Genomic DNA, 25358 nt, shown 5'->3' with positions numbered 1-25358 from the left:
ACCAGTACTCCTTTTCCAGGGCTAAAGCTTCAAGGGGATCATCCCTTGAGCTAAAGGGAGAAAGGTTAAGAGAGTCTATGTGCGAGAAGAAACTAGGAGAAGGGGAATCTTGCATCGGCCATCCCCTTGTTTCTTTTCCCGAGCTCGCCAAGGGGAGCCTTACAGAAGGCTCAGAACCAGCCAGGAGGTTGGAGGACGGAGACCAAAATGGGCCATTAATTTCTCCATAGGAGTACTTTCTAGGATCAGGAGGCTCCAGCGAAGAAGACATCGCTTTTTCTACTTAGCAAACAGGGGAACAACTTTGGGAGGTTTCGGAAATATTTTGTGATGCCGAGTTCCCTTTTTAGAGTGGGTATCAGAATCAAAATCAGCAGGGATGGCTATCGAAGAGGGTGATCGGAGAGATTGAGTACGGGGGTGAACTGGCTGAGGTTTTAGCGAAGACCAGTATTCCTTCTCCAGGGCTAAAGCTTCAGGGGGATCATCCCTTGAGCTAAAGGGAGAAAGGTTAAGAGAGTCTATGTGCGAGAAGAAACTAGGAGAAGGGGAATCTTGCAACGGCCATCCCCTTGTTTCTTTTCCCGAGCTCGCCAAGGGGAGCCTTACAGAAGGCTCAGAACCAGCCAGGAGGTTGGAGGACGGAGACCAAAATCAGCCATTAATTTCTCCAGAGGGGTACTTTCCAGGATCAGGAGGCTCCAGCGAAGAAGACATCGCTTTTTCTGGTTAGCAAACAGGGGAACAACTTTGGGAGGTTTCGGAAATATTTTGTGATGCCGAGTTCCCTTTTTAGAGTGGGTATCAGAATCAAAATCAGCAGGGATGGCTATCGAAGAGGGTGATCGGAGAGATTGAGTACGGGGGTGAACTGGCTGAGGTTTTAGCGAAGACCAGTATTCCTTCTCCAGGGCTAAAGCTTCACGGGGATCATCCCTTGAGCTAAAGGGAGAAAGGTTAAGAGAGTCTATGTGTGAGAAGAAACTAGGAGAAGGGAAATCTTGCATCGGCCATCCCCTTGTTTCTTTTCCCGAGCTCGCCAAGGGGAGCCTTACAGAAGGCTCAGAACCAGCCAAGAGGTTGGAGGACGGAGACCAAAATTGGCCATTAATTTCTCCAGAGGGGTACTTTCCAGGATCAGGAGGCTCCAGCGAAGAAGACATTGCTTTTTCTGGTTAGCAAACAGGGGAACAACTTTGGGAGGTTTCGAAAATATTTTGTGACGCCGAGTTCCCTTTTTAGAGTGGGTATCAGAATCAAAATCAGCAGGGATGGCTATCGAAGAGGGTGATCAGAGAGATTGAGTACGGGGGTGAACTGGCTGAGGTTTTAGCGAAGACCAGTACTCCTTCTCGAGGGCTAAAGCTTCAGGGGGATCATCCCTTGAGCTAAAGGGAGAAAGGTTAAGAGAGTCTATGTGCGAGAAGAAACTAGGAGATGGGGAATCTTGCGTCGGCCATCTCCTTGTTTCTTTTCCCGAGCTCGCCAAGGGGAGCCTTACAGAAGACTCCGAACCAGCCAGGAGGTTGGAGGACGGAGACCAAAATCGGCATTAATATCTCTTCCTTGTTGTGGACCCCGATCCCCAGGACGGTGAGCGAGGGACACGAGATCCCCCGTCAGTCCTCTAAGATCTCCACAATGTAAAGGAGAGCTCTACCAATGAACTCTCGAAATGATGCCACTCACAGCATGGGTGGCTATATGAATGAGATACCTCTCGATTCAAGGATTAGCCCGGAACCAAGATGTACCTATAACAAAGAAGAGTCGTCATGCAAGGAAGTAAGCCCTGGATCCTATGAAATACTCTGTTACAACGGATAACCAGAGATACAAAAGTCTGTGCCTGATGACGAATGGGGAAGGTGTTAAGCGCCCTCAATTCGCCCAAGTGCAAGCACCTGGTCTATTATGCCATTTTTAATTAATTTTGAAGAGTTTTGGGCTAAAATCATGTGAAATGGGAACAAGTATCCCCGAGAAAACGTCTATCTAAGCATGCATGACCCAGGGATGGGCAAAAGAAAATAAACATCCAAATCCTAACTCACCGTATCTAATCCTAACTCACCGTATCTAATCCTAACCCATCACATCTAGGAAAGCAGTAACATCCGCACGCACAGCTACAGCTAAGCAGATAATCAAGATAAGATGAATAAATGCTACAACTAAGCAGGTGAGAGGACAGATAAGTACAACAGTAAACTACCAAAGCAATAGAATAAACACACTAGCATGTGAACCTATGTAAGAGATAATGCTAAGAAAATAATAATCAATCTCATGCTAGGAAAGTAAGCAAGCTAACAGTAGCACATAAGAAGTCAAAGATAAACACAGAATGAGCTAAAAGATACAGGGAAAGAAATGAATCGGAAAATCAACGGTACATGAGGACCAAGAATGCCAGGGAAAAGAAAAGGGAGCGCACGATAGGCTCAGGGAGCAATTCTAATGAATCAAGCTTAGCGATCCTGATCCACTAAAATCAGATAAGTCTCACGATCATCATAGCCTATCATTGGGCTCAGGAGGACAATTCCTGTGAAGGGGCTACGCTACGTCGTCGCCCATCCCGAAACCCGATAAAACCGGAAAACCACGATCAAAATCGGAAATGAAATGAAAGGAAAGCTCCGAGTGACTTCGTAATCATTCATCCTTGCCCATTTTGATTTTTGGTGTGAAAGGTTTGAAAGATTTTTTAGAAAATGTTTGAATGATTTTTTGAAGGGTTTAAATGATTTTATTGAAAAGTTTGACTGAACTTGGGACGAAAATCCCAAGCTGCCTACGTACCCTGTGGAAAGGGATCAAGCCAGCGTAGTTCGAAACAGCATTTCGAAATACGCCTTGAGTGTTTTTTTGTTATTTGATTTTTATATATTTTTATCCATTTTGATCGAAAGGGGGTTTTGGCTCAAGAGGTTGCCGTCCGTCATCGCCTAAACCCGACGAGAGTGTTCCTGTAATCGAGGGAATCCTGAAGCTCGAAAAGGATCCCGATGAACATAAGGAGAATGACTCTGAATGAAAAAGAAACCCAAGAAAATGTACCCTATAGTCGAAAGAATCCCGAAGCTCGAGTAGGATCCCTAGGAACATGAGGAGAGTAGTCCCGAAAGAAGACAAGGTAGAACCCCTGAATCCTATAAGAAACAAAGGTCCTAAAGAAAGAGAAATCCCTAAACCCCTATGAGAAATCCTAGTATAAGGAGGAGGACAAAGAGGGTAAAGGGGTAAGGATACAAAGGAAACTCCATAGAATTAATCAAAATAGGAAAGACTCTATGGAATCATTAGACATGGCTATGTTGATGTATAGCCCAGAGACAGTGTCAAGGAATGGGGCTTCTTTTTTATACACAACTGGATTTTAATAATTTGAACCAATTGAGATCCAACCCCTTTTAACTCCTACAATTAAACTACACGAAGAAATCTAACAGATTAAGCGATCTCAGCCATCCACAATAACCAAACCAAAATTGCAGACCTACATCATTCTAAACAATATGATTCACCTATTAGATTTGAATTAAAGAGAAAGGAAGAGATTACTTGAGTCTTGGGTCAAATAGATTAGCTTTGGATCTCTAATCTCGATGCTACCCTTGCGGATTGGATCAGCTCTTCCTCCTCCAAGAAAAATTAGAAGCTCTTAATTGATCTCCTCCTTCTTCTTCTTTCTTCTCTGTAACTCATCTACCCTTGAAATTTAAACAAATTCTTCAATTCCCAAACCAATTCTTAAGGAGATGGTGGAGGTAGAAGAAGGGTGGAAGAGGAAGAGGTAGCTTGGTGGTGGTGGTTATGGAAGATGGTGGCAAGGGGGAGAAAGTTGGCCGGCGAAAATGGTGGCCGATGGAGCTCAAGACCCTTCTCTGCTACTCCCTCTCTTTTCTTGCAGCTGCCCAAAAATGAGGCTCTCCCTTTCTTTTTTAGAAAATGGGGGCTCTCCTAAAACCCTAGTCGATGGGCCTCTTATAAGAAAAGAGTGTGCTGATATTAGCACACCCTTGCCTTGATATTTGCACACCCCACTTGCTTTTTGTCTACTTTATTTGCTCGTACACGGGTATTGGTAGTGGCACACCCCCGCTTCAATAATTGACCCCTCTTCTGCTTAGCGCAATTGATAATGGGACAAACTTGTCTTGTCTTTTCCTCCAAATTTTGTTCGATTTTTCTGAAAATTTGCAGGGCTATTCCTTAGAGTAGTAACCATTTTTCGGGAGATTTATATCCACTGAAGGACAAGATGAATTGGATAAAATTTTGGACTTTTCTCGCGTTTGGATTTGGTTTCGGGAATTTCAGGATTGGGATTTTATTCGATTTTGGGAAAAAGGGTCCGGTCAAAATGGGGTGTCTACACTTGTGTCTAGTTTTAGATCCTTGCAAAAGAAATTACACAATAGATGGATTTATAAAGGAATTGGGGCCCTCTAATTTTGGAAGAACTCTAATAGTCTTCTTGTTAGCATGTAACTGTTTCAACAAAACGGCAGTTTGTAACTTCTAATACGCCCAAGGGGGGATGTCTTGGCACAGTTGTGATGAATCTCCCTTTAATATGGTTGTGCCAGTTGGATAATCTGAACCCACTATTATGGTGGGCCCTATCATGGATGGATAGTGATAAGAATCTCACCGATCGGACAATCATAACCATCCAATTATATGAAAAAGTGACATCTGCCAACTAGACACCTATAAATCTTTGTCATTGTAATGTGAAAACATGAGTTGTCATATTGTGGATCTACACCATCCATTTGGAGATCTTCACCATGGATGGATCATCATGCAAAAATCACATTGACAGCACATTCCTAGCCATTGATTTGTGGCTTGCATTCAGGCGGTTAAAACGTTATGCAAGCCACTGACCAAAAAGGTTAGGAACACTATCCATTTTGGTGTGGGCCCAACAGATGGATGACCCAGATTGATGATCTAACTGTCCACATGTCCAATACACCTCATTTGTTGAACAACTGGTTTCTCCATTATAAGCCAATAGGAGAGCCCTTTCACCTCTTTTTTGCAAGGGCTCCCTTCATTCTAGAATTCCTCTTATAATCAATTTCCAACATTTTCATTGTCATACTACTTATGGCTGTATTAGCAGATGTTAAAAGTTAACTGTCCATACAGTGTATTTTTTACCATTTTAGCCCTTTCTTAAAACAGTTGCATGCAAAATTAAAGGGTCCCCAATTCCTTTAAATTCTGCTAATCGCTTTCAAGGATATAAGATAAGAGGCGATCAAGAGAGATTTCGGAGAGTGAAAAAGTGATGGCTAGAAGGAAGGTTTCTGTAATGGTATTGATTTTGACGTTGGTTATGTTGGTGACTGTGGAAATGGCTCAAGGAGGATGCTATGAGAGCTGCTTGCTGCAATGCATGGATCTTAAGTATGTGACTTGGCCCAACTGTAAGAGGGAATGCAGTAGGGCTTGTTCGTCTATCTAATGGAGACAGGTGACGAAAGTTGAATTTAGGAAGATGGCTTTACCTGTAAAATCTTTGTTGGTCGAAATCTACAGCTTGTACAATGCCATTCCAAAAAAAATCAAAAAAATTCTACAGCTTATACACATGTTGGGGGTTTCACCTGAAAGCAAAGATCTCACATCGGAAAAGTGAATGGATGTGAATGGGCTTATAAGGACTTTGACACCCTCCCCTTAACGGCTAGCTTTTAGGGGTGAGTTCTACCTGGATCCCAACAAATGGAATAAAAGTCGGGGTGTGGTAACCCCCCCAGTGTACCTCCGAGGACGAAAAAATCCCTTGGAGAAGATCTCGGTAACCCTAGTATGCCTCCGAGGATGGAAAACTCCCTTGAGGAAGATCCTAGTAATCCCGGTATGCCTCCGAGGAGGAAAAACCCCTCAGGGAAGATCCCGGCTAGTAATCCTTGTATGCCTCCCGGTATCTCTTAGGTCCCACATTTCTCCTGCATGGAGGGATGAGATTGTCCACATTGCTTCCATGTGCAAGCAAAGATTGTTGGGCATTCCACGTGAAAACAAAGATCCCACATAAGTGAATGGATGTCGATGGGCTTATAAGGACTTGGACACCCTCTCCTTAACGACTAGCTTTTACAAGTGAGTTCTATCCCGGTCCCAACAATACAAAAGCATTGAAAGCTTTCAAAACGATTATGGGAGGAAAAAGAACATCATGTACAGACTCCTTTCACCCATTACAGTTTTTTTTGGGTAAATAAAAATGCAAAGCTTTTGTGAAATTGTGAATGAAGGGTGAGGTTTTCAAATTCATCAGAAAAGGGCTGTTAGGTACGGTTGGGAAAGGAAGATTACTAAAATACCCTTCCATCCATTTAACCTCTCGTTTTACCCTTTCACCCTCTTTTACCCTTTTTCAGTCGTTTTCTTCATTTTTCACTCGTTCTCTCCCTTTTACCTCGCCGGAAAATACTATTCTTGCCGGAAATCTTGCATACGCGTAGGAAAGTTTAGCTTATCGCCGGAAAGTGTAGCTCCTCTTGCCAAAAACAGTACTTCAACTCTCCCAAGGTATTTTTTAAACCATTTAATGTAGGGTTTCATTTTTTGGGTTTTCTTGTTGGGGTGTTGGATATGAAATACTTGGAACCATTATTGAAATTGTATAAAGCTATAATTAGTTCCTGTGTTAGGGTAGGGTTTCAAAAGGTTTCACTTGATTTCTAGTTTATCCATGGTTTGCAAAGGGTTTCATTTTGTTGATTTTTGTTTTTTTAGGATTTTGATGGATTGAAAGAAATACATTTTAGAAACCAAATATTTTCTTAGTTTCCATGTATTTGACTATGGTTTCGAAGGATTTAATGTAGGGTTTCTATGTTTTGAAGGGTTTCATTTAGGGTTCGAAAGGGTTCCATTTGTTTTGAAAGGTGTAACTGTGGTTTGTTAGGATTTCATTCAGGATTTGTAGGTTTTGAAGGGTTTCATTTTGATGGCCAAGGGTTTTATTTGATTTTGTTGGGAGAAGGACCGTTATCAATTTTGTTTTGCACTCTTTTGACAGAAGGGAAAGAGGCATAACCATTAATTTTGGGATTTTTGACACTTTCGAACCCTTGAAACCAGTAAGTATGGTTCCAAGGATCCTTGTAAGCAGTGATTTTCATTCCAACTGTCTAATAGTGTGTTTGAAGTGGTTCCAAGTCTGAAAATAGTGGTTCCTATTGTTCCTAAAATAGTGGTTCCTATTGTTCCTTCTGTGGAAATAATTATCCCAATTGTCAATTTTGGTTCAATTGTGGTTCTAACTATTTCTAGTTCAAACCCTCATATTTGTGGTTCCAAGGATTGTTACGTCTTTCACTTGGATTTTCCTATGGTGAAAAATGGCTACTTCGAGGGAGCCAACTTCCACGAAAGAGTATACTTTTTAGGAGAAGAAAGTTGTATGTCTTTCATTCATGAGAAAAGAGTTTAAGTAGAATACAATTCTCCAAATGACAACTACGACAACTGACTCCACGTACTAGTAACAGGACTCCATAACTGACACCACAATGACTCAAAACAAACTCCATTACATACATGGGACTGACCCTACAGAAAATAACTAAATAACTGGTATAGATTGTTCACGTAACACTCCCCTCCACTTCAAGCAACCTTGTCCTCAAGGTTTGAATCTGGAAACCTCTTCAATAGATCATGGTAGCGCTCCCATGTTGCATCTTCAACTTCAGCTCCTTGCCATTTCACTAGCACTTCAGTCATGGTTCGATTCCCACGCTTCAGAACTCGACGATATAAGATGATTTGAGGTTGAGGTTGGATTAATCCCTCATCAGTAACTGGTGGCAGCGAGGTCTGTGTTGGAATGCTCTCTCCCAACTTCTTCTTGACCAAAGAGACATGAAAAGAAAATACTTGGTTGACTGAAGAAGGTGAATGGCCTCCCTTCTTGCATGAGGACACCACCCACCCCTTTTCCTGAAGCATCACAGTCAATGGTGAAAGGTTTGGAGAATTTGGATGGAGCCAACACTGGGGGTTCAGCCATTGCCTTTTTGAGGTCTTCAAAAGCTTCCCTTGCTACATCGGACCATTTGAAAGAATCCTTCTTTAGCATAGCCGTCAAAGGTGCTGCGATTTTTACCATAATCCCTTATAAATTTCCGATAATACCCACATAACCCCAAAAACCCGCCTAATGGTTTAGTTGAAGTAGGTAAAGGCGAACTAAGTATGCAAAAAATCTTGTTTGGGTCAGCAGGTACTCCTTCTCTTGATATTACATGACGAAGGTACTCCACTTTGTCACAACCTAACCTACATTTAGAGTCCTTTGCATAGAGCTTGTGAGATCTTAATAACTCCAAGGTGGTACGAAGATGTAAAAGGTGTGCATCCCATGATTGGCTGTACACAAGTATGTCGTCAAAGAAAATGAGAATAAACTTGCGTAGGTAGGGTTTGAATACCTCGTTCATCAAACCTTGAAAAGTTGATGGTGCATTGGTCAGCCCAAAGGGCATTACAAGGAACTCGTAGTGGCCTTCATGAGTCTTGAAGGCTGTCTTAGAAATGTCGTTTGGATGCACTCGAATCTGATGGTAGCCTGAACGAAGGTCAAGCTTGGAGAAGATTGTGGCACCATGCAACTCATCCAACAATTCTTCGACTACAGGGATTGGGAACTTGTCTTTGACAGTAGCCTGATTGAGAGAACGATAATCTACGCGCATACGCTAGCTTCCATAACTTTTTCTCACTAGCAATACAGGTGAGGATAAGGGGCTTTCACTTGGTAGAACTATACCATGCTGTATCATCTGTCTTACTAACTTCTCAATTTCTAATTTCTGACAATGAGGGTATCTATATGGCCTAACAGTGATTGGCTGAGTTTCATTAAGCAAAGGAAATCTGTGGTCATTTGGCGTTGAGGTGGTAGTCCTTTTGGTTCTCCAAAGACATCTTGGAATTCAGCCACCAATGTCTTGAGATTTGAGTTGGGATTTACTTGCGGCAGACTTCCCTCCACACTAAATAATTGGAGAAGTAGTCATCTTCTTTCAGTTTTAGAAGCCTTCTTGATGCCATCCCCAGTAGTGACAGTTAGCTCTTTTGTCACCTCACCCTTAAATTGGTGAGTCTTCCCATCAATTGTAAATTGCATAGAGAGATTAGCAAAATCCCACAAGAATGGGCCAAGGGTCCTCAACCAATGGGCTCCAAGAACCACATCACAACCTCGTAATTGTAATAAATACAAATCAGTGGTTAGGAGAAAACCTTGTATGATTATAGTAACTCCCAAACAACAGCCTTCACTTGCAAGCTTTTCTCCATTCGCCACCATCACCCTGAAGTGGCCACCCGAACTAATTGGTAGTCCCACCTTACGAGCAATACTCGGATGAAGAAAGTTATGTGTACTACTGGAGTGAATCAAAACCACCATTTGATGTTGACCAATAACACCCTTCAGTCTCATAGTTTGAGGCGTTGGTGCACTCGCAATGGCATGTACTGAAATTTCGGGGGCGGGATCTCCTTCAACATTTGCTGCATGAATGGCTTCGAAATTGGCATCTCCTTCCACTTCCTCCAGTAAAGGTTCCTCGGGATCAGCACCATCAAGTAGACAAAGTTTATGAGTTTTACATCGATGTCCGAGTGATAGTGTTAAGAGAAATATACCTTTTTTTACTTTTTCTTTCTTACTTTCGTTTTTTAATTTTGACACTGTTTTTTTTTTTACCGTTCTCTTCTCAAACGAGCCCCTCTTCTCGGTGGAGAAACGAGACTTCTCACCGTCGTACGTTGGCGTGAATCTCGTTGACGCACGACCTACTCGCCGGAAAGCATCCCCTCTTGCCGGAAATCAGTTTCGTCCAGTATAGGAAGGTAATTTATAAACATATCATCTAGGGTTTTGTTAATTTTGGGTTATTTTCGTGATGGGTTGGATCTCACACACCACGAACCATGTTCGTTGGTATCTGAACCTGTTTTAAGTACCTCTTTGGTAGTTTGTGAGAGGGATTTGCATGAGTATGTAGTTTTGAAGCCTTTGAAATGCTTTGCAAGGGCTTTCATTTGGATGGATTTAGAAATTTTAGGGTTTTAATGGGCTCGAACCATTAATTGTTAGAAACAAAATATTTTGATATAGGGTTTATAGGTTTTCAATGGTTGGGCTTTGATTTTTGTGTCAAAGGGTTTCGTTGAGGGCTTTAAATGGGAAAAATGAGTAGGAAAATCAGAGGAGATCTAAATCCCAAGGGTAGGAGATAAGAGTATGGGCATGGAATAGTCCTGACCAGTTTCCAATCATGTCTTTTATCTTTCCGCATGAGATGATATTTCATCAGTAGGATGGTTGAGAGGGCCACTAACCGTATAAGAAGGTGCACTTTTGGAAACTATATCATATGCTATTATGTCATTTTGTTCAAAAACTTGAAAAGAGAACGGAAGATTGTTTAGCGATAAAGGCACATCGTTAGTGGAGAAGAAGATGTTAGTAATTCATAGGAAATTGTGAGGAAAGGGATTAGAGACATCAACGTACAAGACTTCGAACAGAAATAGATGATGCAGCACAAAGTCATAAGTCCTTCAAACAAGAAATTGGAAAAGGAAAGAAAAGCTCTCCATGGTGAAACTCATGATAAACCACGGCCCCAATTCCTCAATAGTGAAAAAAGGTGAAGAAGAAGAATTAAAATACCAAAAGAAGGGGTCACTGATAAAATAAGAAATGTCGCAGAACTTTTGGGCACACACTTCTTTTTTGAGGGAGGGAGGGGATACACTCAAACGGAAGGAAGAATTGATGGAGTTACAGAGAAGGACAAAGAATGTATTCCCAATCACAAAAGAGGAGATGAATCCAGTGTTAGGGTGGAGGAATCAGAGTTCGACAAAGAACCATCTTTAATGAACATTCTGAAAAAGAAGAGAAATTTACTACAGAAAGCTAGAAATTGTCTTTGAAGATCATGATGAGAGATGTGTAGGAGAAAAAGCATTTGTTGTTTTGATGTGTTTCTTTCACTCTGCATGAAAATAGCAAATATACGAGAAGATGTTATGGCCGTGGTTGTGGATAAAAATAAAGTGACAGAATTACTGAGGAAGGTGAAGCTCTGGGACTTTGATTCGTCAATGAATCTATAATTTTTTATCAGAAAGGCATGGCACCTAAGTAGAAGGTTGTAGAAAAGATGAGTCATGAATCATTAAATCGGATCCGGAGAAGGAGATGTTCAAGGAAACCATGGAACAAGAAATGGACAAAAATTAGGGGGGGTGGAAACATGGAAAGAACTTGTAATCGACGCACTCACGCTCAACTTTGAAGAGAGCTTGGTTGGAATTTGAGAACATCCAGAATTGGGGTATTCAGGAATTACATAGGAAAACTGAAGTTAGTTTTCTTATAAATAAGGTGGATGCTAGAGTATTATTGGAAGGTTTACAGAAAACGACGTGAATGCTAGAGTATTACTGGATGAAAGAAGTTAGGCAAAAGATGAGTAATCAAATAGGATTGAAGTAATTATAAGAAAAGGTCATGTCATTAGTACTCAACTCAACTCAACTAAGCCTTTGTCCCAAACTAGTTGGGGTCGGCTAATGAATCCTTTAGAAAATTTTAATGAAGAAGGTGAAAGGATCTACCCCGCTCAAATTGACTAAGTCTACTCGTGACACTAGTTGGGTTCGTGTGCATGGATAATTTTCTTCCATTCTATCCTATCCAAGGTCGGTTTGGGGTTTATTTTGGGTTTTAAAGGGTTTAATTTATGGTTTGAGAGGGTGTAAATATTTTCATTTATGGTTTCAATAGCTTTGAATGGTTTAGGTTTTCGTTTAGGGTTTGAATAATCCATGAGAGCATCTAGCGACTCCAATACAGAGCTGAAGGGGTGATGGAAAACCACTTGGAGTTGCTAACGTGTTTCGTCCGCAGAAATCTGTCAATATGAAATGCAATGGTATGTATTAATGGTTGTTTGTGGTGACGAAGAACCAATGTGGGGGAAAGCGATGGCATTTTGCAAGCCTGGTTTTTTGGATGGGGCATCTTTCTCGAACCTGAATTGAGCGAATGCCCCTGGTTTGATGCATCTATTTGGTGTGTAGTGGTGGAAAGGAGGGAGGGGGAGGGAGAGAATGTTGGTAGTAAATGTAAATGTATAGTGATATCGGATATGTTGCTGCTTATTGTGATTTAAGGGTGCATCTAGCACACCTAATAGATCTTTAACATGCGGAATGCATTTTAAAAATGTAAATTTAGTATCTTAACCTAAATCATCTTCTTCCCTCCATCTTACCGTGAACTTTACTGATGAAAACATAATCGTGCCTACCTGCTTGGGTTGCAGAAGATTAACGGGGAAAAATTCTGGTTCCTTTCATCATTTGATCTGTGGACTGGAGATTGTTGAAAGAAGACACTTCAATACTAGTTTGTATGCATCATTGAAGTTGAACTTGGACATTTTTTAAGTATGCCATGGTGCTTGGTACCCTGCTAAATCTAAATTCTTAAATTTTTTCTGTGCAGGTTACTTCTCACCTGTTCTTTGGAGAACCCTGACTCGAGCAGTTTCACACGATTCTTGTCCTTTGACTGTCTATGTTGCTACCTCTATAAGGTTATCTCAGCTCTCACTGTCATTTATGGTGTAATGTTTCCATAATTTGTATTACCTTGAAGCCTTATAATGTCTTCATATCCACTATTGTTGCTATAAGTATTATTTTTCTGAATGGTATCTACTTCAAATTTTATATTCTCCAGCTTTCTGCCGATAAGCACCGGAAGCGGCTCCCTTTTTTACTTTGTAATCCTCCCTAACCACCTAAGCGAAAACCCCTAGTCATGCGGCGTGCCAAGCAAACAAAGAAGAATGTGAATTTAGACGAAGGGTCTTCCCACCGCAAACAGCGTGGGAAGGCTATCCGTGAGCCCTCCCCTAGTCCTCCTGCCTCTGACGAGGATATGGGCAATGAGGATGAAGATGTAGAGGTCGGCTCCCTCGGTCGTATAGAAGCGAAGGGCATACTCCGAGGTAGGAAAGTCATTTTTCGAGATCTCAAAGTTTATAATGTGAAACCCTTATTTCTGGCCTTTGGATGGGTCAATTTTCTCGAAATTCATTGTAACTCGTACCCGACTCTCTTGAAGCAATTCTATGCCAATTACAGATTCGACAGAGATTTGAAGGTGTTCCAATCCAGAGTAAACAATAAAACCATCCATATGACACTTCAAAATTTTTGTGAAGTTCTCTCTCTTCCCCCCACAGGCGACGAAATCTACTTTTGGCCCGGTAATATGGATGAAATTAGTGCCTGTATACATGATCTGGTCGCCGCCTATGGGGAGCTTGGTTGCGAAGGACCACCTACTGACGGGTCAACCAACGTATCGTACAATTCCCTCACCCCTATATGCAAAGTCCTACACAATCTTCTTCCCTCCATCTTACCGTGAACTTTACTGATGAAAACATAATCGTGCCTACCTGCTTGGGTTGCAGAAGATTAACAGGGAAAAATTCTGGTTCCTTTCATCATTTGATCTGTGGACTGGAGATTGTTGAAAGAAGACACTTCAATACTAGTTTGTATGCATCATTGAAGTTGAACTTGGACATTTTTTAAGTATGCCATGGTGCTTGGTACCCTGCTAAATCTAAATTCTTAAATTTTTTCTGTGCAGGTTACTTCTCACCTGTTCTTTGGAGAACCCTGACTCGAGCAGTTTCACACGATTCTTGTCCTTTGACTGTCTATGTTGCTACCTCTATAAGGTTATCTCAGCTCTCACTGTCATTTATGGTGTAATGTTTCCATAATTTGTATTACCTTGAAGCCTTATAATGTCTTCATATCCACTATTGTTGCTATAAGTATTATTTTTCTGAATGGTATCTACTTCAAATTTTATATTCTCCAGCTTTCTGCCGATAAGCACCGGAAGCGGCTCCCTTTTTTACTTTGTAATCCTCCCTAACCACCTAAGCGAAAACCCCTAGTCATGCGGCGTGCCAAGCAAACAAAGAAGAATGTGAATTTAGACGAAGGGTCTTCCCACCGCAAACAGCGTGGGAAGGCTATCCGTGAGCCCTCCCCTAGTCCTCCTGCCTCTGACGAGGATATGGGCAATGAGGATGAAGATGTAGAGGTCGGCTCCCTCGGTCGTATAGAAGCGAAGGGCATACTCCGAGGTAGGAAAGTCATTTTTCGAGATCTCAAAGTTTATAATGTGAAACCCTTATTTCTGGCCTTTGGATGGGTCAATTTTCTCGAAATTCATTGTAACTCGTACCCGACTCTCTTGAAGCAATTCTATGCCAATTACAGATTCGACAGAGATTTGAAGGTGTTCCAATCCAGAGTAAACAATAAAACCATCCATATGACACTTCAAAATTTTTGTGAAGTTCTCTCTCTTCCCCCCACAGGCGACGAAATCTACTTTTGGCCCGGTAATATGGATGAAATTAGTGCCTGTATACATGATCTGGTCGCCGCCTATGGGGAGCTTGGTTGCGAAGGACCACCTACTGACGGGTCAACCAACGTATCGTACAATTCCCTCACCCCTATATGCAAAGTCCTACACAATCTTCTTCCCTCCATCTTACCGTGAACTTTACTGATGAAAACATAATCGTGCCTACCTGCTTGGGTTGCAGAAGATTAACGGGGAAAAATTCTGGTTCCTTTCATCATTTGATCTGTGGACTGGAGATTGTTGAAAGAAGACACTTCAATACTAGTTTGTATGCATCATTGAAGTTGAACTTGGACATTTTTTAAGTATGCCATGGTGCTTGGTACCCTGCTAAATCTAAATTCTTAAATTTTTTCTGTGCAGGTTACTTCTCACCTGTTCTTTGGAGAACCCTGACTCGAGCAGTTTCACACGATTCTTGTCCTTTGACTGTCTATGTTGCTACCTCTATAAGGTTATCTCAGCTCTCACTGTCATTTATGGTGTAATGTTTCCATAATTTGTATTACCTTGAAGCCTTATAATGTCTTCATATCCACTATTGTTGCTATAAGTATTATTTTTCTGAATGGTATCTACTTCAAATTTTATATTCTCCAGCTTTCTGCCGATAAGCACCGGAAGCGGCTCCCTTTTTTACTTTGTAATCCTCCCTAACCACCTAAGCGAAAACCCCTAGTCATGCGGCGTGCCAAGCAAACAAAGAAGAATGTGAATTTAGACGAAGGGTCTTCCCACCGCAAACGGCGTGGGAAGGCTATCCGTGAGCCCTCCCCTAGTCCTCCTGCCTCTGACGAGGATATGGGCAATGAGGATGAAGATGTAGAGGTCGGCTCCCTCGGTCGTATAGAAGCGAAGGGCATACTCCGAGGTAGGAAAGTCATTTTTCGAGATCTCAAAGTTTATAATGTGAAACCCTTATTTCTGGCCTTTGGATGGGTCAATTTTCTCGAAATTCATTGTAACTCGTACCCGACTCTCTTGAAGCAATTCTATGCCAATTACAGATTCGACAGAGATTTGAAGGTGTTCCAATCCAGAGTAAACAATAAAACCATCCATATGACACTTCAAAATTTTTGTGAAGTTCTCTCTCTTCCCCCCACAGGCGACGAAATCTACTTTTGGCCCGGTAATATGGATGAAATTAGTGCCTGTATACATGATCTGGTCGCCGCCTATGGGGAGCTTGGTTGCGAAGGACCACCTACTGACGGGTCAACCAACGTATCGTACAATTCCCTCACCCCTATATGCAAAGTCCTACACAAGATTCTGACGAGCAATATCACGCCTCGCGGAGGCAATGCTGACATGGTCCGGCCTTTTGAGGCTTTTATTATGCACCGACTTCTTCGCCGCACGCCCCTTCACCTTGGCTATATCCTCCTTAGATTCATGGAGGACACGAGGACGAAGGCCTTGGCTAGTCTACCATTCGAGATGCTTCTCACGCATGTCTTCAACCATGAGAAGTTGATACGAGGTGGTGAAGAACGCCTTAGTCCCTCTACTATGTTCAATGCTAAAACTATAAAGGCCATGCGGCTTGATATACAGGGCCCTGCTCCCCCTCCTCGTCAGCCGGGTCAGCGTTTTGCATCACAGGAGTTTGTTGCGCAGGAGCTTCGTGCACATCGTCAGTACCTTGACGGGCAGTTTACCGCGGTTCATCAGCTTCTATAATCCCATCATCAGGACCAATTGGCGACTCAGCAAGCTTTGACAAAACAAAAGGGAGCATGCATTTGCCTTACTACCCATCTAGCTGTGAGATTAAATTCACTTATAAGTAATGGTTTTTATTTTTGAAGCTGCAGGCAATTCTAACATTTTTTTTTCTGGTTGTAGCAACTTATACTGCGCGAAAGATGTGAACGTCCCAATGCATGTTCCAGATTCGTAAATCGTCTACAGAACATCTCACTTCAACAGATACGAAAAGTACTCATTCCAATTAACATAGATATGGTTCATTGGGTTCTTCTAATGTTGGATATGGGGCATCGTACTTTCCTTCTTTACGATTCTCTAGTCGCTCACACGGATTCTAGAAGGGTGCAACCCCTTGTGAGTACTACTCTAAACTTGATTCGTAGGTCAATTATTAATTAATTTGTGCTGAGTACTGCCCTAACGTACGGAATTATTGATTTGTAGGTCGATTACCTTGTTCAATGGTTCAGAAGGGTGAAAGACATTGATATAAGTGCATTCCCCATTGATGTAGTGGCCGGTCGGCCCATACAAGGTAACAGGTATGTTACGTGCAATTACTTCAGTTTACGAAACCTCCGTAAACGATTCATTCTTATTGTTGCATATATTCTTCATGTTTTGCAGCCACGACTGTGGGCTGTTCGTTTTGAAAGAGATGGAATACATTACCCGTGATGATAGCCTTGATTTCACCCAGAAAGAATTTACGGCTATGCGAGCTTCGCTACTTTCCGAAATGTTGAATGGGGTGTATGGGACAGTATCCCTATAACTTGTTCACATTCTTACCTGGGAGACATTGTTGTTGGTTGTACATGTATTACACTTCAATTGGTCGCCAGCTGATCCGATACTTGCTCTCTTCGTTCCAGAAGTAGGTGGCGGAAATCAACCTGCTAGGGTGAGTGGATATTTTTCAAACAATTGGGAAACATCAAAATGTTTTTTTTATTCATTATGATAATTGTGCTTGTTTGCAGGTAAGCCTTGTTCCAATTCCTGACTCTCTTCAGCGTTAGTGGCAACTTGAAGAAGTCGTGGATAAAGAATGGCTTCAACATCTGCTCCTTCAATGGCAAGCTTCTGAGTGAGCAGGATCGGAAGAAGTGGAAGAAGTTGCAGGAAGAATGGGAGAGATGGGGGAAGCACTGCAGACATTTGCATGAGATGGCGAAGCTACTGATGAAGAGGAAGAATATGAAGCCAAAGAAGTGGAAGTTGAAGAAGTCGTGGATGTTACAGAACAGATTGTCTCATATGATTTTTTAGTTAGTACTCATTGATCACACTCTAATTGTTTTTTTTCTTTTAACTTTTAAATGTTGATTGTATGTTTAATTTCAACCCATAACTGACACAGCTGGGACTTTTGTTTTAGTCCATATGTTCAATGAAACCAAGAGGCAGGTGCTAATTTTTCTTTCACCCATTGGTCTCTCACTATTTATAAATGTAATCTGCAATTTATTATTTTCGCTGATATTGGCACTACAATGTTTTGATATTAGGGCAAAGTCCTGTTATCTTTGCCATATCACATCATTTTCGTAATTGTACTACTTTAAAAAATGAGAAGGTGAGTTTCCTCCATTATGAAAGCATGGGATCTGTTTCTCCCCTTTGAACTTTTCAGGTTTGTTTGTGGATCAATGCGTGTGTAAGGTAGTGCTTTTACTAAATCTGTGTCATCGTTCTCTCTGTCCTTGTTTGACCCCTTCACCTGAATTTCATTTATCTCGGCTGAACAAATGTTTGTCAATTCTGCCCATACAAAAAAAATATCGGAATTGCACCCAATATTACTTACACACTTACATGTAAACCCCCTTAAAGGTTTGAATTTGTATAACGTAGCCCCCTCTTGGAAACACAAGCAATGGTAATGAAAACCTCATACACCCCTCCAAACCCCATTCCCATATCCAAACACTGGGTTTCAGACTGGATTTCATTGTACTGGATTTCAAATGAAGTCCAGTGCAATGGCAACTGTACTGTATTTCATTCGGAAGTCCGAAAGGTTTTGTCGGCATTCCTTTTCGGAATTCCGAACAAAGTTTCGGCCTTCCGAATTAAGTCCCGCAATTCTACTGGACTTACTTCGGAAGTCCGAACAAAGTTTCGGCCTTCCGAATGAAGTCCAGTGGAATTGAAATTCTACTGGACAGTTCTACTGGACTTCATTCGGAAGGCCGAAACTTTGTTCGGACTTCCGAAATGGAATTCCGAAAAACCTTTCGGAAATCCGAAGTATGTCCAGTAGAATTTCAATTCCACTGGACTTCATTCGGAAGGCCGAATCTTTATTCGGACTTCCGAAACGGAATTCTGAAAAACCTTTCGGACTTCCGAAGTAAGTCCAGTGGAATCGCAATCCTACTGGACTTTCTTCGGAAGTCCGAACGGTTGTTCGGAATTCCATTGCGGAAGTCCGACCAAAGTTTCGGACTGCTGAATGGAGTCCAATTGAATCGTAATTCAACTGGATTTCATTCCGAAGTCCGACGATGTGTTCAGACTTCCGAGTAGGCCTACGTAGAAATTGTTGGTCCACATATGGAAGGGTTACGATGATCCGATGGACCTGAATTTTTGTGCACACCCTATATATCTGACGGCCCATCAAATGAACGCTTTGGATGATCCAAACAATGTGGGCCGACTCACTTTTCGGTAGTGTTTGGAACCAATAATATTTCCAACACCAATGATACATTAATGATCACTTTTACAACAGTCACGATCAACTGTACAACCAATTTAATACTATAAGTCTATAATAACGTTTAATTTATACAAATTCTGTGTGAGTAAATATCATGTGCAGTATGGAGTATCCCAAAATCAAGGCCACTTTGTACAAAAAAACCAACAACTCCATCCCTAAGCAAAGAAAGGAGGTGCGAAGGACACACCGGACCTACAAGAGAAAGTTGCAACAATCAATAAAATGATGGGTTTGATAGAGAAATCGTATCGAGTGAGTAATAATGGAACATACCTATTTTCTGTAGGTGCGGATGGAGCGATGGGCGTCATATTTAACTGACGATTCACAAGGGGGAGATTTTTGCACGTTCTTTTGTTGTGTCCAGGTTCCCCACATGATTTGCAGTTGTGATGTTCTCCAAATTGCAGCCCTCTTTCCATTCGTACTTTTTTCGGTCGTCCAGGCTGTCTTCTTACTCGTGGTGGCAACACTACTTCTAAAACATGTGATGGCTCCGGCCATTGTGTTCGATCTAAAGTAGGGTGAATCACCTCCTCATATGTAGTCCGATAAGTTGAAGCCAAAAACCAATCCTGGCAGTACCTATATTTGTCCAGCTTGTTTACTCCCATGGCTGCTATGGCATGCCCACACGGCAATCCCATAATTTGGAAAAGACCACACGTACACGTTCTCTTCTCTAAGTCCACACGATCCGTATTAGTTGATGATATCACTTCATATTCATTCCAACTACACGGCCGGGGTGTAAACTTACTGCTATACAGACATGATCTGTCTAACCATTTTTCTACATTATGGGTCAAATGCGTTTTCCATTCAGAAGTAGCCTTGCGGCAAAGGTGGAAGTACTCTTGTACTTTCCATCTAGTGTGATCGACTAGAGCCACGATCGGTAACTCCCGTGCGCCCTTTAATACATTGTTGAAAGACTCCGCGGCATTAGTTGTCAACATATTCCACCTAGACCCTTTAAAGTATACATTAGCCCAGTTTTCTTTAGAAATCTCAGATATCCATTCTCTGCTTTTGCGTTCTTCGCTTTAATACATTACATCGTCTCCTTATAGTCTCTCTCCCTTAAAGCATATGTGGCTCTCGAAAATAGTTTGCAAAGTATTTGACTCTTAAAGGTCTTCAGAAAATTGGCATTGAGGTGACGAATACAGTAGCTATGGTATGATCCCGGCAATGCTTCGTCTATAGCTCTAGGCAAACCCTTCATCCGATCAGAGGAAATAGTGAATTCGTTATTGTTTTTTTCTGCTGGTATCACCCTCTGGCGGAGTAAACGAAGAAACCATAGCCAGCTCTCATACATCTCATTATCAACCACTGCATATGCTAACGGAAATAATCCACCGTCACCATCTACTGCAGTCGCAGCCAATAAAATTTCTTTATACTTGCCTCGCAAATGTGTCTCATCAATTAGTATCAGTGGTCTAATTGTTCGACTGAAGGCACGTATGCTAGGGCCGAATGACCAAAATAAACGACAAAATGTATTATCTCCATCCGTCCATAGCTGCCGACTTCGATATACACACATAATGGTGCCAGGATTGCATCTCTCCATCTCTTCAGCATATGCAGGAAGGATGCGGTAAGACGCCTCGGCATTTCCACACATTATTTCGTGTATAATTACCTTCGCATTGAAAGCCTTCGCATACCTTATGGTTATACCCCACTTATCATTTATGTATGCTCTTATCAAAGTAGGCCTCACGTCTCCTGGGCGGGGAAATAACCCAAGGCAGGTGTCTGCTGCCCAAGCTGCTATGACAAGGGGATGGTCATTACCCTTCAAAGTACGTGAGCATGTATGCTCTGGCACAAACCTTTTTACCATAACATGATCCAAATAATTTCTCCCACTGATTCTGAAGGGGCAACTTTATCCTTGCATCTAACAGCATGCTTTGTAGGCTTTGAATCTACTGGGACGAATACAAACTTCCGCTCAATTGCTTACTCTTTGACTTTCTTCTTAAATACTTTCAAATTCGGGAAGATTCCCCCCACCTTCATCTCCTCAAGTCCTATACGTCCCTCATTTAATTCATCTACAACCATCTCATCTACTTCCAACGGCTCCCTTGTATACGTATTACAGAACGGGTCGCCCACAACGTTCTGTAGACCAACGAGGGGGCGTACACCTTCGCACTCATCTTCCTTACCAAAGTCACCTTCGCGCTCACTGTGCTCAACAAAGTCATCATCACCAAATGAATCATCACCCTTTATACTGTTACCATCCTCCCATTCAATGCCATTATTAACATGCATATCACTATCGAAATCCCTGCTGGACTCTGCATCATGCCTGCACAGTAGGGACTACGTTAGAATGAATATTGTATGAGAGAAACATAGAACTGGCCAAGTAAATGTAATTAGTAGTTAGAAGATTACATGGCAGTGCTCATATGTTGACTTGTATTTTCCTCTGTCTCATTAAAAATAGGGTCCTCATAGTCTTGCTTCAAGTCTACTGAATATCTTTTCGGATTCCGAGCAATATTGGTATATTTTCGGATTCTGCCCAATATTAGTATGTTCTTCGGACCAGCAACGTCATTTCGATTAGGTGTTGCTGAGGCTGCACGGATGGAATTATTTCTGGGGTTCAATGGCAGTTTAAGAAGACGACAAGAAGGTTCACAAATATTTCCATATAAAATAGGATTGTCATAATGTTGATTTCTATCCCTCATATTCCTGACCAATGACAAATTTCACATGACCTAATAGTGTAATCGAATGAGAGTTCAAAGAATGAAAATTTCCACCTGAGTGAATATTTTACCTCCGGATGGGGATCGGTGCAGAACTAATTCCTGCTACTTTGTACTCTTTGGTTATGTACAGGCTCATACAATTGAAAAGGCTATTCTCAAAAAGCATCATCACCATAGCTAGGTCATCATCATTTCGAATGTCGTACAACAAGATTTGATATGGATCCACGACATATCGACATTTTATAGATTATGACATACCGGTTGCTGTGGTCCCAATTTTTTGGTGAACTAGCGACTCAAATTCTGAAAATTTTATATGCCGATTCACAATTAAAGACATCTTCGTCCCGCCAATATACTGAAATGATACTTCATCCTTGAAGTACCCATCAACGTGTAAGATAAAAGAAGCCCTTCTTTCCACCATTTTCGCAAACCCTATTAGGATAAGAACCATTATTAAACCTTCATAAAATTTCAATACAAACTATGAACGACCATTTACAATGATACAACCACTTTATAATGTTAGAACCACAATTGGAACAACAAGTTAGACTCTTGGAACCACTGCGGAACCACATTTTATACCTCGGAACCACTAGGGAACCACATTTTATACCCCGCAACCACTCCGGAACCACATTTTATACCACGGAACCACTAGGGAACCACATTTTCTACCTGTGGGATCCGATCCCGCGAGAGGGGTGGGGCGCGAGCCGCCACACTCTCTCTTGGTCTCTCATACCCACGCGATTGGCGTGTACATTTTTATTATTGATTTTAATTCATCTTTTATGTGAACTTGGGATCACTAAGGCAATCCGAATTCCACACAAAAGAGAGTGACAGAGTCGCCACCTAGACGTGGGATCTAGGACCCATAATTAACCAGAAATCTAGACTCGTTACCTGGTTACAAGAATGGAAGGTATGGGGAGTTATCCACCACATGCACCATTCCTGCCCGATAATCGGTCTTCAATTCCAAAAGTTAACTCTTTTAAATTTATTTTAAATGGCCCATTCAACTCTTTGTTAATGTGCGAACTATGTGACATGCATCCTATGATCTAATTTCAATATAGATCCTAAATGTGTATCTTGATTTCTTAATTTGTTTGAATTCAATCTAAGTGAAAGTTCTCCTAAAATTCTAATTTCATGAAAAAATCCTAAGTGATTTAATTAAGCACTTACAAGAAAATTAATATACAAAACCCCACAATTTGTTGTGGAGCCGACTCGCGGTTGGTATGCCATCAGACATCCAAGCTGCCTACGTACCCAAGCCTCACTGGGATCAGAGTCGACGTAGTTCGGTGCACCTAAGCTAAGCTACTTATGCCTAGCTCAACTAAGACACCGATCTAGACTGAATTGACTGTTTCAACAGTTTTAAGAGAAGTTATTTAATTCAAGTTGAAGATTTTATTATCCTAGGATTTCATCTAAGATGCTATATGATCCTATCTAAGTATAAGTTGTCCCTTAGACTAATGCAGGTTAACCTACATCCTAGGTAACTAGGCTTGTCCTAGGGAAAAATTGGGTGACTAGTGTAACTAGACCTATGGCACGGTTGTTATCCATAGCAAATGTCCGTGATGAGGCTGGACTCCTAACTCTAGGACTCCCTAAAACCTAAGACTCCCTAAAACCTAGGACACGACTTGACACCAGTATTCCTAAATTGGGCTCTAATGGTTCTTACGACGGAAACTATAATCCCATGGTTCCGAAAGACTCGAGACAAATCGATTCAAGTTCTTGAAATTAATTAATTTCAGATTTCAAGGATTTTTGGTTTCTGGACATTTAAGGAATACCAAAGGTTCTAGGGTTCACCAATTTCAGCCTCGAATGGCATCCAAGGAAGGGAATCGTGCGCTCTTTCCTTGTGCAATTTAATACTTAGGTTATAGCACCTTATTGCCTGGCATATCTCAGGATTTCCGTGGACAGTAACCTCGGAGCCAACAACATGCTATAGCTTAAATATTCAAATTGTCAAAGATCGGTTGCAATTGGGATACGATTATGGATGCACTGGCCATTTTACCAGGAAAATCTAAGGATCCTAAGATTTCTGTTTCAATGGATTGAAGAGTGAATATGTGACAAAAATTTAAGGTTCTTTAGAAATTTTGATAATGATTTTTAATTAATTTCAATTTTGAGTGGATTTTATCAATTTTAAACCGCATGAGTGATTTTACAAGTGAATTTATTGCAAACGAATTTGAAATGTATTAAAATTTCTACAGCAGCAAGATGGGAATGTATGTAGCTTACTGGAAAAGGTTTGCAGATTTTTACATTAAGCTCCTATTTAATTTTGATTTAACAATAATATGACCAGATTGTTAAAATAAGACATAAACTACTAGAAATAGAAATCTAAACTCATTGAAATTTCTACAGAAATAAGATATTAGTAAACATAGCATGCTGTGAGATTTTCATGAATTTTAAAAACAATTACTACCAATTTCGGATTTTTCAATTTTAAGACCAGATTATGGATTTACACTACAACCCTTAGGAAAAAAGATCCAAATCAATTGAATATTTTACAGCATCAATAAATATAAAATATAAGACTACTGTAAGAATGTTGAGAATTTTAATTGTGATCTGATGTCAGTAAAAAGTCTCAGAAAATCTGATAATTTTCAAATAAAGCATCAAATAATATACCAAAAAAAATCCAAAAATCTTTAAAAATTCATGGTAGAATGTATCAATACCATATTATTTTAGCACAAAATTTCATTAATTTTGGAATATGTTTAGTATATATTTTATTTTTCTTCGTCAAAAAGATGTTTTTGAAGAGTTTTCTATTTTTAAAACACGATTTTCGAGAAAATTACGACTCCGGAAAATGTCCTTTAACCTTATTCTGATGTGATGAACACAAGAAAAATTTGAAATTCCACAAAACAAATCATCCTGAGATAGCTATTTTTTTAACTTTTGTAATTTCTCAGCCATTATTTTAAATGAAATTCCTCTCTTCACTCAAATTTTCAAAATCCTTTGATTCAATGTCCGATCCGATCCGATAGTTATTTTAGTCTATTCTATTTAAATAGATCAGTGTATTAAATTTCGGGACGAATCGGAATTGAAACACTCATGTAGATCATGATTTTGAGCACACACATATAATATCGAATTAAATTCAATTAAATGCTAAAAACCATGCAAAAATATATAAAGAATACCAAATAATCCTGAAAAAATCTGAGAATAGTGCACCTACCTGTGATGGAGATCCTCGCCGAATCCAAAAGCCGAAAATTCCGAAAAATCTCGCCAACGCTCGATCCTGCGTCCTTTCTTCCCTTTCTTTCTTTGTTTTTTTTTTTTATTTCCACCACGTTGATCGCGCTCCTTGTCTTTAGGGTGCGTAGATCCGAGGTATACGCTTTGTCGCACCCTTTTTTATGATGAAGAAAACCTAAAGAACACTCCAATCATTCTTGATTGTATGATGTCTTGGAGAAGAAGAAGGAATTCAAGAATTCCTTTTTTTGAAGAACCCTTCAGAGAGAAATTACACTTCAAGGGAGAAAAGAAAAAAAAATTTCTTGGGAGGAGAGAGAAAATGGACGAATTTGGATTT

The 25358-nt window shown here is 40.8% G+C and overlaps 1 protein-coding gene across 1 annotated transcript; it reads right to left on the bottom strand.

Moving 5' to 3' along the window:
- Positions 1-20025: 20025 nt before the first annotated feature.
- LOC143891730 (uncharacterized) lies at positions 20026-20829 on the bottom strand. The gene has a single exon (XM_077396266.1). It carries the CDS (start codon positions 20827-20829, stop codon positions 20026-20028), a length of 804 nt encoding a protein of 267 aa, XP_077252381.1.
- Positions 20830-25358: the final 4529 nt, after the last annotated feature.

Source organism: Tasmannia lanceolata, unplaced genomic scaffold (genome assembly GCF_043159265.1).
Source record: "Tasmannia lanceolata isolate RefF3 unplaced genomic scaffold, GAP_Taslan_0.1 ptg000015l, whole genome shotgun sequence".
Classification (NCBI taxonomy): domain Eukaryota; kingdom Viridiplantae; phylum Streptophyta; class Magnoliopsida; order Canellales; family Winteraceae; genus Tasmannia; species Tasmannia lanceolata.
Note: the sequence above shows the minus strand (reverse complement) of the source record. Positions and strands in the feature narration are given on the sequence as shown.

Excerpts from the sequence above, each read along its gene's own strand:
- LOC143891730 (XM_077396266.1), bottom strand. The coding sequence starts at position 20,829 with ATGGTAAAAAGGTTTGTGCCAGAGCATACATGCTCACGTACTTTGAAG.